At 41.7% G+C, this 13,151-nt stretch overlaps 1 protein-coding gene across 15 annotated transcripts in view; it reads left to right on the top strand.

The window, feature by feature from the left end:
- Positions 1 to 924: 924 nt before the first annotated feature.
- LOC124306950 (protein groucho) overlaps positions 925 to 13,151 on the top strand; it is a 57,010-nt gene continuing 44,783 nt past the window's right edge. For 5 of the 15 annotated variants that reach the window (XM_046768157.1, XM_046768156.1, XM_046768155.1 and 2 more), the window contains exons 1-2: positions 926 to 1,454; positions 2,021 to 2,765. In XM_046768157.1, the coding sequence (XP_046624113.1) occupies positions 2,730 to 2,765 (36 nt within the window). In that variant the 5' untranslated portion in view covers positions 926 to 1,454; positions 2,021 to 2,729. Of the gene's footprint in view, positions 1,479 to 1,503; positions 1,627 to 1,844; positions 2,766 to 13,151 lie in introns of those variants that run through there. The other 10 variants (XM_046768154.1, XM_046768143.1, XM_046768151.1 and 7 more) reach the window with 9 other exon arrangements.

The raw sequence follows: 13,151 nt of genomic DNA, 5'->3' as shown, positions 1-13,151 counted from the left end.
ACAATATAGCCAAATTAATCCATTATCGTCTATACGGTAGAGATAAAATACGTGTAACGTAAAATCGTTTGAGGTATAGGTGTGTACATAAAATTATTACTTCTATCGTACGCATTAACTCTCGTATATTGTACATCGATAAGAATCTTAGAACTTTTCAACGTGTAAGTACAGCGTGTAATACATATACGTGCGTACAGATACGATGCAATAATAATTATATATACGAACTCCGTCATGTCCGAATATCAACGCCTCTTCATTTCGCCAATATTATACCTACACCGAAAGTTAGTGTACCAATGTATTATGTATAAGTAGATGTACCCACAGTATGGGTAACGGCGGAGGAGGTAAGATGATGAGTGATAACACATCGGAGATTCGGAACGCGTAGTATGTATTATAATTTCCGCGCAACGAATCCCCCTCCCATTCCTCTTCCCCACACCCTCCCCCTCCCCCGGCCCCTACCACCAACACCACACACCAGTATTCTTTACCCGCGCCGTCTCGCTTCAGCACTTCGCTGCACTCATCCGGCTCTCTCCGACACAGCAGCGCAACATTTGGTACTCGACTTGGTCGGTAATGGGAGATAGCCATGAAGGAAGAAGGAGAAGAAGAAGAAGCAGAAGAAGAAGGAGGAGAAGACTTGGTCGGTACGTCCGCCCGCTCGTTGAACGAGCACGAGACAGAAAGAGAGAGAGCGAGAGCGACAGAGAGAGTGAGATTGAGCGTTATGTCGGCTGTGCGGAGAAGGGAGAGAGAAGAGAAGAGCAGCGAGGGATGCGCGCGCCTGTCGGGAGCGTGAGCGAGAGAGAGAGAGATCGAGAAAGCGCGAGCGAGGGGGGGGGGGGACGAGACGGTTCGTCAGTCCGTCGTTCCGTGTCGTGTGTTTCGACGCGGCGGCAAGCGGCGTTCACACGTTCCAACTTTCCAGCCCCCAGCAGTCGAGCGTCGTTCCTCGCAGGCGAAGAACGTTCCGTGACGTGTGACGCGTGGTTCTGCCGGACGTATCTACGTCGATCGCTTCTTGAAATCGTTGGTCCTTCCTTCCTTCTTTCTTTCTTTCTTTCTCTCTTTTCTCTCTTATCCTCGTCACCCTTAACTCGACCCAGCGAAGTCGACACAAGTAGTCGTTGACGGAGCTGCCGTGTCGTTTGTGCTGGTGCTCGTGCTCGTGCTCGTGAAAAGTGCCCTCCAGTTTGTTGTGCGTGTTTTCGCCCGGTTTGTGGCGGGGGTGCGACGCGGGGAGAGAATAAAGAGAGATAGATAGTGAACGCGAAAGGGAAGAAGTGAGAGGGGGCAGGCAACAATAGAGTTGCATCGGGATGTGCGGGCGATCCTTCCGCCCGTTGCGTTAAACGTAAAAAAAAATAAATAAATAAAAACAAAACGAAAAACGCAAATATAAACAAATGAAAAAGTGAAGGGGAGGAACGCCGCTTCCGGTATTTACTGCAACAGTTGATAGCGTGCGTTTTACGTTATTCGGTTGTTTTTTTTATTTATTTATTTTTTTTTCATTTTCGTCGCGTTTTATTCCTTGTTTCTTAAACTTTCCCGCCTGTCGTAAAACGTTTTACTTTTTAATCTACGATCGCAACGCCACCCGTGTTGAGTGTGAGTTATTTTTACAGCCAAAAGTCGGATGGATTTCATTCGCGTGTTTTCACGTTGAACGGTATCAGTTTTGACGGTTGTTTTTTTTTTTTTACTCACAATCGGATGATCGAATTGACAATAAGAAACAAACGAGCTGACAAAAAATTGCTGCTAGACCGACATCAGTTGCTATTATTGATACTTTAATTTGTTCTTCTCATTCGTTCGGTTCCTAGCTTGCGATCGCTTCTTTTTCTAATCAGTCATCGACGAGGGCTTAAATACGGTGAAACGGAGCGCGTTTGATCCGCGATATGTTAACCATTCGATGGACAAACAGATAAAACCCTACGTCGTACATTCGTCTAATATATACGTAATACATCGAGTGAAATTCAACTTATTTATCTAGGCACGACGCTCCGAATGATAATCGCGTGACTGCTTTCTTCGTAACATCGGGTTGAAAGACGTTTTACTGACCGTAGACAAAGGAATACAACGAACTGATTCGAAAGGTGTTCGCAAGAAAACTCTACCCTAACAACAACAACAATACCAACAGTCATAAAACTCGGGTCAACGTGTTGCCTGTGAATTGTTGTAATAAACACATATCCGTTCTGTTTCGTAACGTGAATTTTAAGTTGAAGAAAGGTGTATGATAGAATAAAAAACTTTGAATCAAAAAAATTGAAAAAACAAACGAATAACAAGTATAATAAAATTGTAAATTGTTACAATAGGATAGAAACGACTCTTAGCGCGTGAAACATATGAACGCCGCACGCGTACGGACGTCTGGATGTTTGTGAGAAAGAAAAAAAAAAATCCGAAAGTTCGTTCGGAAAATATGTGCGTGGTGTGTAACGATAGTTTAGTGAGGTGAAACCTTCATGCTGACGAGGCGGAGATTAAACGTGGAAATATTAGTAGGAGTCCCGGATGCGATTCAAGATTTACCTACTAAATTTAGCAATGAAGTGACTCGACGTCGCAGCAGTTGACAGTCGCCTTAATATCCCCCCACCTCTCCCATATCCTCCCCCTCTCCCCCACCCCCCGACCCCCCACCCCCATCCCCGACACCGCCGCCAATAAAAGTATTGGAAACAATTAAGATGTACCCCGCGCCGGCGAGACATCCATCCGCTCCCGTAAGTATTACCCTGATTTTTGTTTTTCAATTTTCATTCTCTTCGCACATCGTTTTATCTCTCTTTTTCGCTTCGCCGTTATATTGGGTATAATTCTCTTCTTTACGGCTCTGTTATTGTTGGCAGAGAAAGAAGGTGATGATATTTCCCTGATTCACCTTTCATTGTTTAGGTCCTCATTGTGTGCGGCGTTGTATTCTTATCACTATTTTATTCTTCTTCTTCTTCTTAATCTTTGGAACTTCAACCACCTCCGTCAACGCCGCTCACGGCATTAGGTTTGAACACACGGCGCATAACATTTATTGAAACGTGGAGATGTTTAAGTTTTTTTTTCTTTTATTTTCGTTTCTTTTCTTTTCTTCGCGGTGTGTGTGTACGGCTGGTACGTGGTTTAAGTGAGGTCAAGAGAGCGAGCGAGCGAGTGAATTGAACGAGGGTTTGCGAGAGACGAGGGGGAGCGAGAGGGAGTAAGAAAAAAAAAGGGGGAATAAAGAAAGGAGTAAAAGAAACGAAAAAGAAGTTACGTGTAAGGAATGGAAGGAGGGAATAAAGGAAGATAGCGAGTGTGGGGAGCGAGCGGAGCGAGGAGTATGGAGTATAAACCAAACAATCGTATACCTACCTCGTCCTCCTCCTTCTCCGCCTCCTCCTCCTCGTCGCCGCTCTCTGTTGAGAAGTTGGAGGAGGATTGATTCTGAGAATATTTATACGCTTCTTTATTCTGTTGCAATATGTGTGTACGTAGTTTTGTGCGGTGGTCAAAAGTCGCGTTGAATCGAGCGTACGATTCGCGAGTACGTATCCGTATAATTGGCTTTGGCGGTTCGCCTGTAATCGTTAACGAATTTGTTACACGTACACGTGTGTTTATGTATACAATTGTACACGTATAGCCGGTTCTTTTCTTTCTATTTTCGTTTATTTCATTTGGTCGGAAAAACTTGCAACTCATTTTCGATCAATCCACGGTGCTGACGATGACCGGAGTAATAGAGGAATTTTCGTGGCAAAGTTTTTATGCAAAGAAAACAAATCGATTTTCTTTCGAGGATCTGGACGATGTGTGCGTGTGTTTTTTACGGAAAAACATTACTGCGTTCCTTTTGTTTTTTTTTTCTCGATTTGTCGAAGTTGGTTCGTCATCTCTTTCACTATACGCCGCTTAAATTCCTCTTCTTAATTAACAAGTGAGACATGAAAATGCGCGCGTGCTTTTAACGCCAACGACCAACGAACTACAAAGTCGCATACTAGAAGAAGAAGAGTATGAGGAGCGTGAGGAAAATGAGAATAAGACTGAGGAATACGTAAGGAAGGAGGAACACGGAGGACGGTTAATGAGTCAAATAATCTTGCCCTCTTGCTCACAATCAGACACACTCTCCAACGATCAAGTTTGATTCGACGGTGACATAAAAATCTATACTCTCGTTCGGGAAACGCGGCAGCGGCGACGACCAATTAATTTTCACGGTGGTCAGCTCATCCTCAGACGTGTTTGGATATACGTGTGAGCACACATATACATACATATACGCCTGTGTGCGCCGCACATGTGCGACCGAACTCGCCGCTGCGACTTGTACATCCAATTCATCCCGAACCATGCAACCCCTTCCTCCCTCTATATCCTGGTTTTACTTTGTAGACTGCAACGTCCTTTGACGATATGACGTTGCATAATGTATTATATCGCCTCGTGCGACTTCCGATAACTTTGAATTAATAACCTCGTTCACGTCACACACACGTAACCCGGAATCGTTTCTTATTCGTGTCGGTCGTACGTAGGTACGCGCATATCCTATGCTCGTGTTTACGTGTGCTCCATTTACGTACGTAGATATACAGCTTCGATCAACGTTCTCGTTTTTTGTTGTTCCGTTGCGCGAGGTAAGAGAAGTCTAGTCGTAATTTCCGTTCAATTTGTATAATTTCTGTGTAACGTTTGCCGCGTCGTTATCGTTTGTGCAATTTTGTTCGTTTCTCTTTTTCTTTGTCGCACTAGCTGTTTCCGTTTTATTTAATCGACGGTGTACAACTGCCGAGGCACAAGTACAGAATTTATCGTTACAACCTGTGTATAAGGCGAAAATTCGTTCCACGGGATTGTATCGAATTAATTTTTACCACGGGTCGTTAAGAGTCGGTTCAAACTACCGAGATAGCTTCTTGCCTACAAGTATTAAACGTACAGGTCTATGATGAGACAGACGCGAGGTGAAGTATACGTGAGCATATGAAAAATGTTGGGGGGGAAAGGAGAAGAAAAAAAAAAACCAAGAAAGAGAATCCGTGATGTCTATGATTCTTGTTATATTTACACTGCGTGTGCCCTGCCTGTTTCATATACCCTATGGACTGTAGACTACCTGTATGTTTAGCAATTTATGACGGGCAAAATATTCTCCTCGAAAGTTGGCAAAGCATTAATCAGCATTCGTTTGCATTACCTAACGTCTTAAAGTCTCGAGCGTCATCGATTCGTGTAGAAAATTGAAATTTGCAGGAATTCTCTCTCGTCTCGTTGTTGAAAATTAGATACATCGCGATTTTTGCCGACTTGAACGTTTACTTCTTACGACCAATGTACGTATGGATTGTAATATTCACTACCTGAATATTTGTTCTGTTTGGTTGATTTTTAAATTAGATATAACGTGCTTATTGGTACCTCGGTGCGAAAGCTGTCAGAAATTTCTAGCGCTCCGAGATAAGTTGATGATCGATTTGTTGAATTACGGTGGGAAATTCAGCTCAGAGTCGATTAGATTAATATTTGGATGAAAAAAGTAGAACAGCATTTGGTATATCGTAACAGCGATTGATTGAGTGAGTCATAATTGTGATTGGTTTGGTTCTCCGTAAATCGTTGCAGCAGGCTGGTGAAATTAATAAGTTTATTGGTAGGCAAGCCTGTAATATAAAGACAAAACGAACGATATCGATCGTCGTTGATTACTCGATGAATCGGTACAAGTCGGTGGTGAGATCCGATCTTTGAAGTTCGGGATGAAAAGTGTGGGAAGTGTTTGCAGCCTCTGATGTCATCCTCGCCTCTTCCACGGACGACGGACATGAGAATCAACGAAATGGAGCGTAGCGACTCTCTTGACCGGAAACAGCAAGCAACAGGACGAATTGAGTCGAGAATAAATTCACTATCGACGGTTAGTCGTGATTACAGCATTGATTTTACGCATACCAAAGGTGGAGAATGCGACTCGCGATTTCTATTCCTTGCCGATGGAACCTCGCTGATAAGATCATCCTTAAAGCATCGTGTGTCCTGCTGCGAGGATTCTAATTACTGCGTCAAAGTTTCCGCAGCTGTTTGATCGCCCAGCGGCGCTGGGTGGAGTATAAAACGATAAAATTGGCTATGGATCGCGGTAAAAACGAGAGACGCTTTTACGTATACCCCTTGGCATATATCAATTTCGCGCATACGCTTGTCGATACATTTATATTACCATATCGATGCTATCTCCGTTATTTAGCTCGTGTACCAATAAATCTGCTTTCTTCAATCTGGCTGAATCCCAGTGAACCATGACTAACCTGAATACAAATTACAATTTTATTCTACACTCGATCGATTTTTCGGATCAATAATGATTATCCGATGGTTGATATATGCATAGTATTTATCAAACCCTTGATTAAAACGATTCTTTAATATATACACTTTGAATCGGGCGGTAGTATTAATTATTACGTTTATAGTTTGGATTGTCAGTCGTATAATATATGCCTCTTTTAAACAATTCTCTTACTTTCATTTAGATATATTTATTCCATTATCCTTGTCATCGCGCTAATTGCTTCGCGGAGAATCGTGAAACGCGCGGTGGCTGAGTCGAGTTCGTTTCTCGTCTGCTGCTTTGCACCCTCCGTTTGACCAAAATCATATAACTCCAGGGGTGTGTTTCTTAAACAACCGATTGAATAATTCATATGCTCTCAAGTTACGAAAGCGCGGCGCGGCTGAAGATGATGATTTGCATATTTGGGTCGCGTCGCATTGCCACTGCAGTCGCGTTTGCGATTTGAAAAGTAGTAAGATGGGCAAAAAAAATTTTCCTCAAATTGTATTTAAAAAAAACGACTCGGTCGAAGAAAATTTCAACGAGCTTAGAAAAATTCAAATACGAAAAACGTTTCGTCGAATATGTTTTCTTATTACATTTGATGTAACACATCCAAACACTGTGTATGTATACATTACGGTGTTTCAAAAACGAATTTTGTTTCTCTTGGAAACAGGTTCAAAAGTTTCATTTACACATAAAAATACTCTGCATCCCGTTGGTGGTGTATAATATATATATAGCTATAAATGTGTACAAATATCTATGCTTTCCAAACCTTTGTAACAAAGCGTAGTTAACATCATTAGAACACACATTAAAGTCATCAGAAAACTCGGTAATTGATGATAACTATGCTTTGTTTCAAAGGTTTGGAAATTCATTTGAAAAATATTGACCAGCTTACGAGTATTGTAACGTTTTATCGAAAAGTCGAATTTCCCCATGCTAAATGAATGGGAAATAAAAATTAAAAAAACGACCTGAGCCAATCTTTCGGGAAGATGAATTTTCTATCAAGCACCAACATTCGAGAAAAAATGAGAAACTTTTCTCCCAAACCACCCTCAGGCGTACGTACATTTTTATTTAACAGGTCAGTACAGCACGGGGTTTATAAATATCCCGGTGTACATAACAGTCGAATAGTGATTAGATTAATCCGCGGGCGTAAGACCGACACCGGAAAGGATTTGCAGTTACGTTTTACGAGTGAATCGTAAAGACGCGACCGGAGGAGGAGGAGGAGCCCTCTCGTCTGTTTAACAGGGCTTGGAAGGGAGGCAGGGAGGGTTTGGTATAGGTATAACTGTATACACACCTATAATAGCTGCGTGTAAGAGCGGGAGTGACGGTGTATACGTATAACAGGGGGCCAGGGGTGAACCAGATTATGTTAATTGATTATAAAACTACGTTAGCGGTGGCTACGGCTGGCTGGTATGGAGAGCTTGATAGAGAAGAGACGGGTCCCTCGATGCTTCTCTTCTTGATCGACCCCTTCTTCCTCTTTTTCTTCTTTTTCCTCCTCTTCGTCATCTCCTCTCCGTCCCCCGTTGTTGGGCTCTCCCTTTATCACTGCAGGCTCATCAAATCAATTTATGAACTTTTCCCGCGACCAACCTGACCTGACTTAACTCAACTCAACGCAACTTATGTAACCTGACTTTGCACTCTCTGTCACTCTTGTATTATAATACGTGTAACGCGTTCGCATTGCTTACGAAAAGATGATGCGACGATGACGATGATGACGTTGACGACGCGTGATTTTATTTGCGACCGGCATCGTTGCAACGATGAGATTTTATTCGCACGCAGGATTCATGGCTTGTTACATACGTTCTTGTTCTTTCTTTATCATATGTCGAAGAAGTGATAATAATTTGCACGCGTGATCCCAGCGTCTATATTTATCCTCTTTATATGCGGGGACTGGGGATAAGAGTATGAATTGGAATGGAAAATAAAAACGATACGATAAAAAGGAAAGAATTCCTATTGTATACGATATGCGCCGCGTACTCGTTCTGCCGCCGGCGTGCAGAATTGAATAATTCCTTTCTCTTCCCTTTTCGCGCTACGCGTTGCTATTTTGTAAGAATACGTTCACGGGCCGCTCGACGGCGCCCATAATTATGCAACCATGTATGGAGTGAATTTGAAACCGCGCAGGTTCAACTGCTGCTGCTGCTGCTGCACACATCGGTGTAATGTGTATAATAATATACAGTAAACTTCGTAACGTAAATATTTATGATCCTATACATATCCAGCTCCTACATTATTATATACCCGTATCCGCTGTCATTACTCGTTATGTAAATATATCGTTTAAATAATTACTCAGCTGGCGATTTGTACGATACATTATATACAATATATATGCATGATATCATCACAAGCGCAACCATTGTTTCAAGATAGCTCTAATTTTTTTCTTTCATTCAATTTTTGAGTACAGCGTTTCTTCGTTCTACACCTTGTTCGAATAATTTGCCTTCATTTCTAAATCGTTGTTTCGAAAATTTGTACAATTTTCATATTCGTCGGCGTAGCGTTATGTCGCACGGTGATGACGTTTTACGGAGTAATTTACGTTTTCACCACATAGAACACAAGTTTTGATTATGAAAAATTGAATCGTTGTATTATTGAGAATTGAGTTCGTGCGTTAATAACCGGAACAAAAAAAAAATATGTCCTCGTTTCCAATTTCGTTTATTGCCGATTGCTTTTTTTTTACGTTTCTTGCGTACGCCACATGTATATGTGTATACACAGGTGTGCATGCGTGTATGTGTACAGTTATACGTATATCAGTATCAATGTAATAACGTCTGTGTATCTGGAGGTTTGCATTTTTTTCGCTTCGTTTTTTCCCCAGTCACATTGCAGATTAAAAAATAAATTGCACGCGCCTGCAGAGCTCGGCTGTTGCGAATATGCGTTATGCACGCCTGTACGTACGTACAACGTACATTAATACATGTATATACGTTGTACGGGATGAAAAATGTTTTTCGTATAAAGTACTCGAATGACAATCGCTAATCAAATTGTGCTCCGGCTAATTGTTCGGTGAATTGCTAGGCGAATTGAATCCGGGGAAAATTGAAAATCTCGCTGAACAAAAACTAAAACAAATGAAGGAACTGGACGGGTTTAAAAAAAAAAAATAACAAAACAACAAATACTGCAAAAAAAAAAAAACCAGAAATTGGTAGAACAGAATTAGCGCAGCGTTCGTGATTCACTAATTTAATATTAAATCGATTTTTATATAATATCTATATATATATAATATGATAGTGTAATACATAAATTTTTTTTTTTTCGTCTTTACGCGAAGTTATCTCATCCCATTCCATGTGTACCATACATGTTATATACGTATAACTGATAATGTGTGTATACGTAGCTATGCGAAGGCAATGTAAATAATGGTATAAGGGTATATTTGAGTTCGGTGGGGAAAACTTCGCCTTATCCTGTGTATGCACAACACTGTGTGTAGGTGCGGTACTACCTATGTATAACTTCTTGGTTACAAGACTATACCTCGACTCTCTTCCTTCGTTCTCTTCGCCGATGCCGACAAACTGTACTTCGAATAAAGTTCTCACTTTCAAACTTATGTTGTTATTATACGTCACTCGGAGATTTTGACGCGGTCTAAAAGTTGTCCCTATTATACGTTACGTACCTGTTCTTTTTATAATATATTATATTGCGGTATATTATTCTTAAGTTGTTATAGTTATGGAAGTGTATAGAAATCAAAAAGAATCCTGCGAACAGGAAGGGATGAATTATATGTAAATTATGCGTAATTGTCATTCTGATTCGTTAAGATCTGGCTAGTTCTTCAGTTTTATAATTCCAAATGATTAATACGAATATTTTGCGTTACGCTGTTAAAAACTCTTCAACGATATACTCCAGTCGAGGAATTTCGACTGTTGCCCGGCTTATTGACCTCGTCTATAGCTACGTGTACCGAGATAAAAGCTTACCTCCAAATTCGACGGTCCGTGTAAAAACGTAGTGTAAAATGAAAATTTATTGTAAAAGAAACGGCGATAGGACGGGGAAAACGCGACAAACTATTCGTAAAGAAACGATTACACCTTGTGTTTATCAAGATCCAAATCGAAATCCAAATCCACGCGTATTACAACGAAATCAACTGACCATATCATTCCCTAAATAATTGGTAGGTTTTAGCGGCATCATTCCAACGGCTTTGGGGTGGGTACATAACAGGGTCTAGTCTATAGTCTACGGGGGGAGTCACGGCGTATGGGTTTCGGGGTTTCGGGGTGGCCCAGGGGTGGACGGCGAGGGTGGCAGAGACGCCGGCAAAAGGGGCGGGGATGAGAGAGCGAGAGCCGTTGGGCGCCGCGGGGTTGAGGACGAGGACGAGGAGGTGGAAGTGGGGGAGGAGGAGGAGGAGAGGTTGTGGGGATCGGTTAGGTTAGCGATGGGGGGTTTGGGGTAAGAACGGTATGACAAGCATTTGATGAGGGGACCACCGCCGCCCACTGAAATCCCCCCAGTGGTTCTCATTCGTATCAATTATGCTCTTGTTATTATGCAACGTATTAATTCATTTGGTATGATTCGTTCTAAGGATAAATCTCTGTTGTTTCTTGCAGTCATCTCTTTGTTTCACGTATGTTTTATATATACATATATACATATACATATATATCTTGGTTTTCGTAGGCAACGTTGCTCAAACTCTGTATCCAACAAAAGATATTAAGAATTTGTGACAAATTTATTACACGCATACGGTATGACGTTAGTCGTGGAGGAGTTTGATTGATGAATCTTTTGGATTTAAATCCGATTTCAACGATGCATTCAAATGTGTTTGCGATTAGAATCCGAGAGGTATTTGTACTGGGCAGTTTATACGTATGTGATTTGAAACGAAAACCTTTAGTTGGGAACCAATCGAGTTGGTTGCAAATGTGGATTTGCGGCGCGGTGTAGAGCGAGAGGAGAGGAGAGGAGAGGAGACGATGCATTCATCGTAGTATCGTTGCCGCAAACGGATGAAGTTTTTTGTAACTCGAAGGCGAGAATGGGGGAAGGTTGTGAGAACCACTGCCGCGAGGCTGGCTGAACATTTACATTTTCATGTCAAACAAGGACCCGGGACTTCGCCCCGGCAAGCGGAAAGCGGAGAGCGGAGAGCGGAGAGCGGAGAGCGACGAGAAGGGGTGTGCCAGTCGGAGGAGATACTCACCCTAGAACTGGCCCTAAATCTGAAGCTCAATGGTGGGATGGGGCCGATTGTTTGCTCAGAATTCGAAAAGGGGCGAGGGACAGAGATGGGTAAATGGATATATGGATGGACAGATAATTGAAGAAATAAAATTAAAACAGTCGAATCTACTGATAAATAAATAGACAAATAGACAAATAAATGATTAAATAAGTATAATATATATCGGAACGAATCAACCACAACCGTATGGTTGAAGACTTGGTCGAGAACTAAACTAACGAGGTAAAAACTGAAAACTAGAAATTTAATAAAACTAAGCCTTTTGCTCTTTCCTCTCAACAAAGTACGCGGATAGACGGCTTTTGAAGATGCCGATGACAGTTGTCGCGTTATCGTCAATCGAACACCGTAGACGCGACGCGATTCGATTCGCGGACTCGTAGACTTGCTCACGATCACAGACGACGTTAACTCGCGATAATCAGAGAGGCTCGTCGCGTAACATCAGCCTAGGCAAGTGATAGCGCATCATCCATAACCTTGATTAGAGGAGATTGAGTGTTGAAGCATCACCGAGGAGGATCCGGCAGTCCGTTGCTGCCTGATGTTACGTATGACACGATCTGTATCGCTCTTCCGAATGAGACTGAAGTTGGTAACGTTAACGTAACGATGAGGAGTTGGATTTTCGGAATTAGTGGATATTTTTGTTTTTTTTTAAACGTTTACCACATACCGAAAAGTCATTAAAATGCGAATTGGCGACTTTTCCCAAACACGCATCGTTACGGTAACGTTACCGGCTTCATCCTCGTTCTTTCGAACGCTTTGGATATAGCACGTGGAATGATAATTGGGCGAAAGTCGTTATTGAAGGTGGACGGAGGATCGATCTTTGCCGTTTGAGACACGAACAATTTTTGCACGCTTTCACAGCTGCGGATAGTTTGCAGTGAGAATAGAACGGTTGAGTAAATTTAAGAGAGTGAGAGGATGAGAGGGAGGAACGCTAACCTTTTTTTGCTTACTTTGTATTCTCCTTTTTCCCTTCAAACTTTTCTTTTCGAGGCAGGGAATTTCGGACCGACGTTCTTATTTCGTATATGTGTATATACTTATACACACGTATACTTATGTACGCACATATCTACCTGCAGCGCGCGCTGCACATGTTTTTGAGGGTCTTATAAGACCCTATTCGTGTTTAACGATCCACGTGTATAATCCCGTGAGATATCACACCTCGAGTTCTCTCGCACGGATTCTTTCATCGTTTATATTTTATTCTAGTTTTTGGTGTTGGCTTTTTTTTTTTATTTTTTTTATTTATCCTTATTTCGTATTATTTTTTACTCGTTTCATTCTTCCCTAATTATCGCTCCTCGAGTTCACTAGTCGAGCTACCATACGATTTATGTATTACATATTTTGATCTACACCGTATAAATTATAATTTGACAGTTTTAACAAGCTAGAATTACATGATTGGTATTTTTTTTATGTTAACTATGGAACGAGGCAGCTTCGGAAGGAAAAATCCTTTGTTCGCAAGTT

Source organism: Neodiprion virginianus, chromosome 6 (assembly GCF_021901495.1).
Source record: "Neodiprion virginianus isolate iyNeoVirg1 chromosome 6, iyNeoVirg1.1, whole genome shotgun sequence".
NCBI lineage: Eukaryota > Metazoa > Arthropoda > Insecta > Hymenoptera > Diprionidae > Neodiprion > Neodiprion virginianus.
This window is presented reverse-complemented; position numbering and strand designations above follow the sequence as displayed.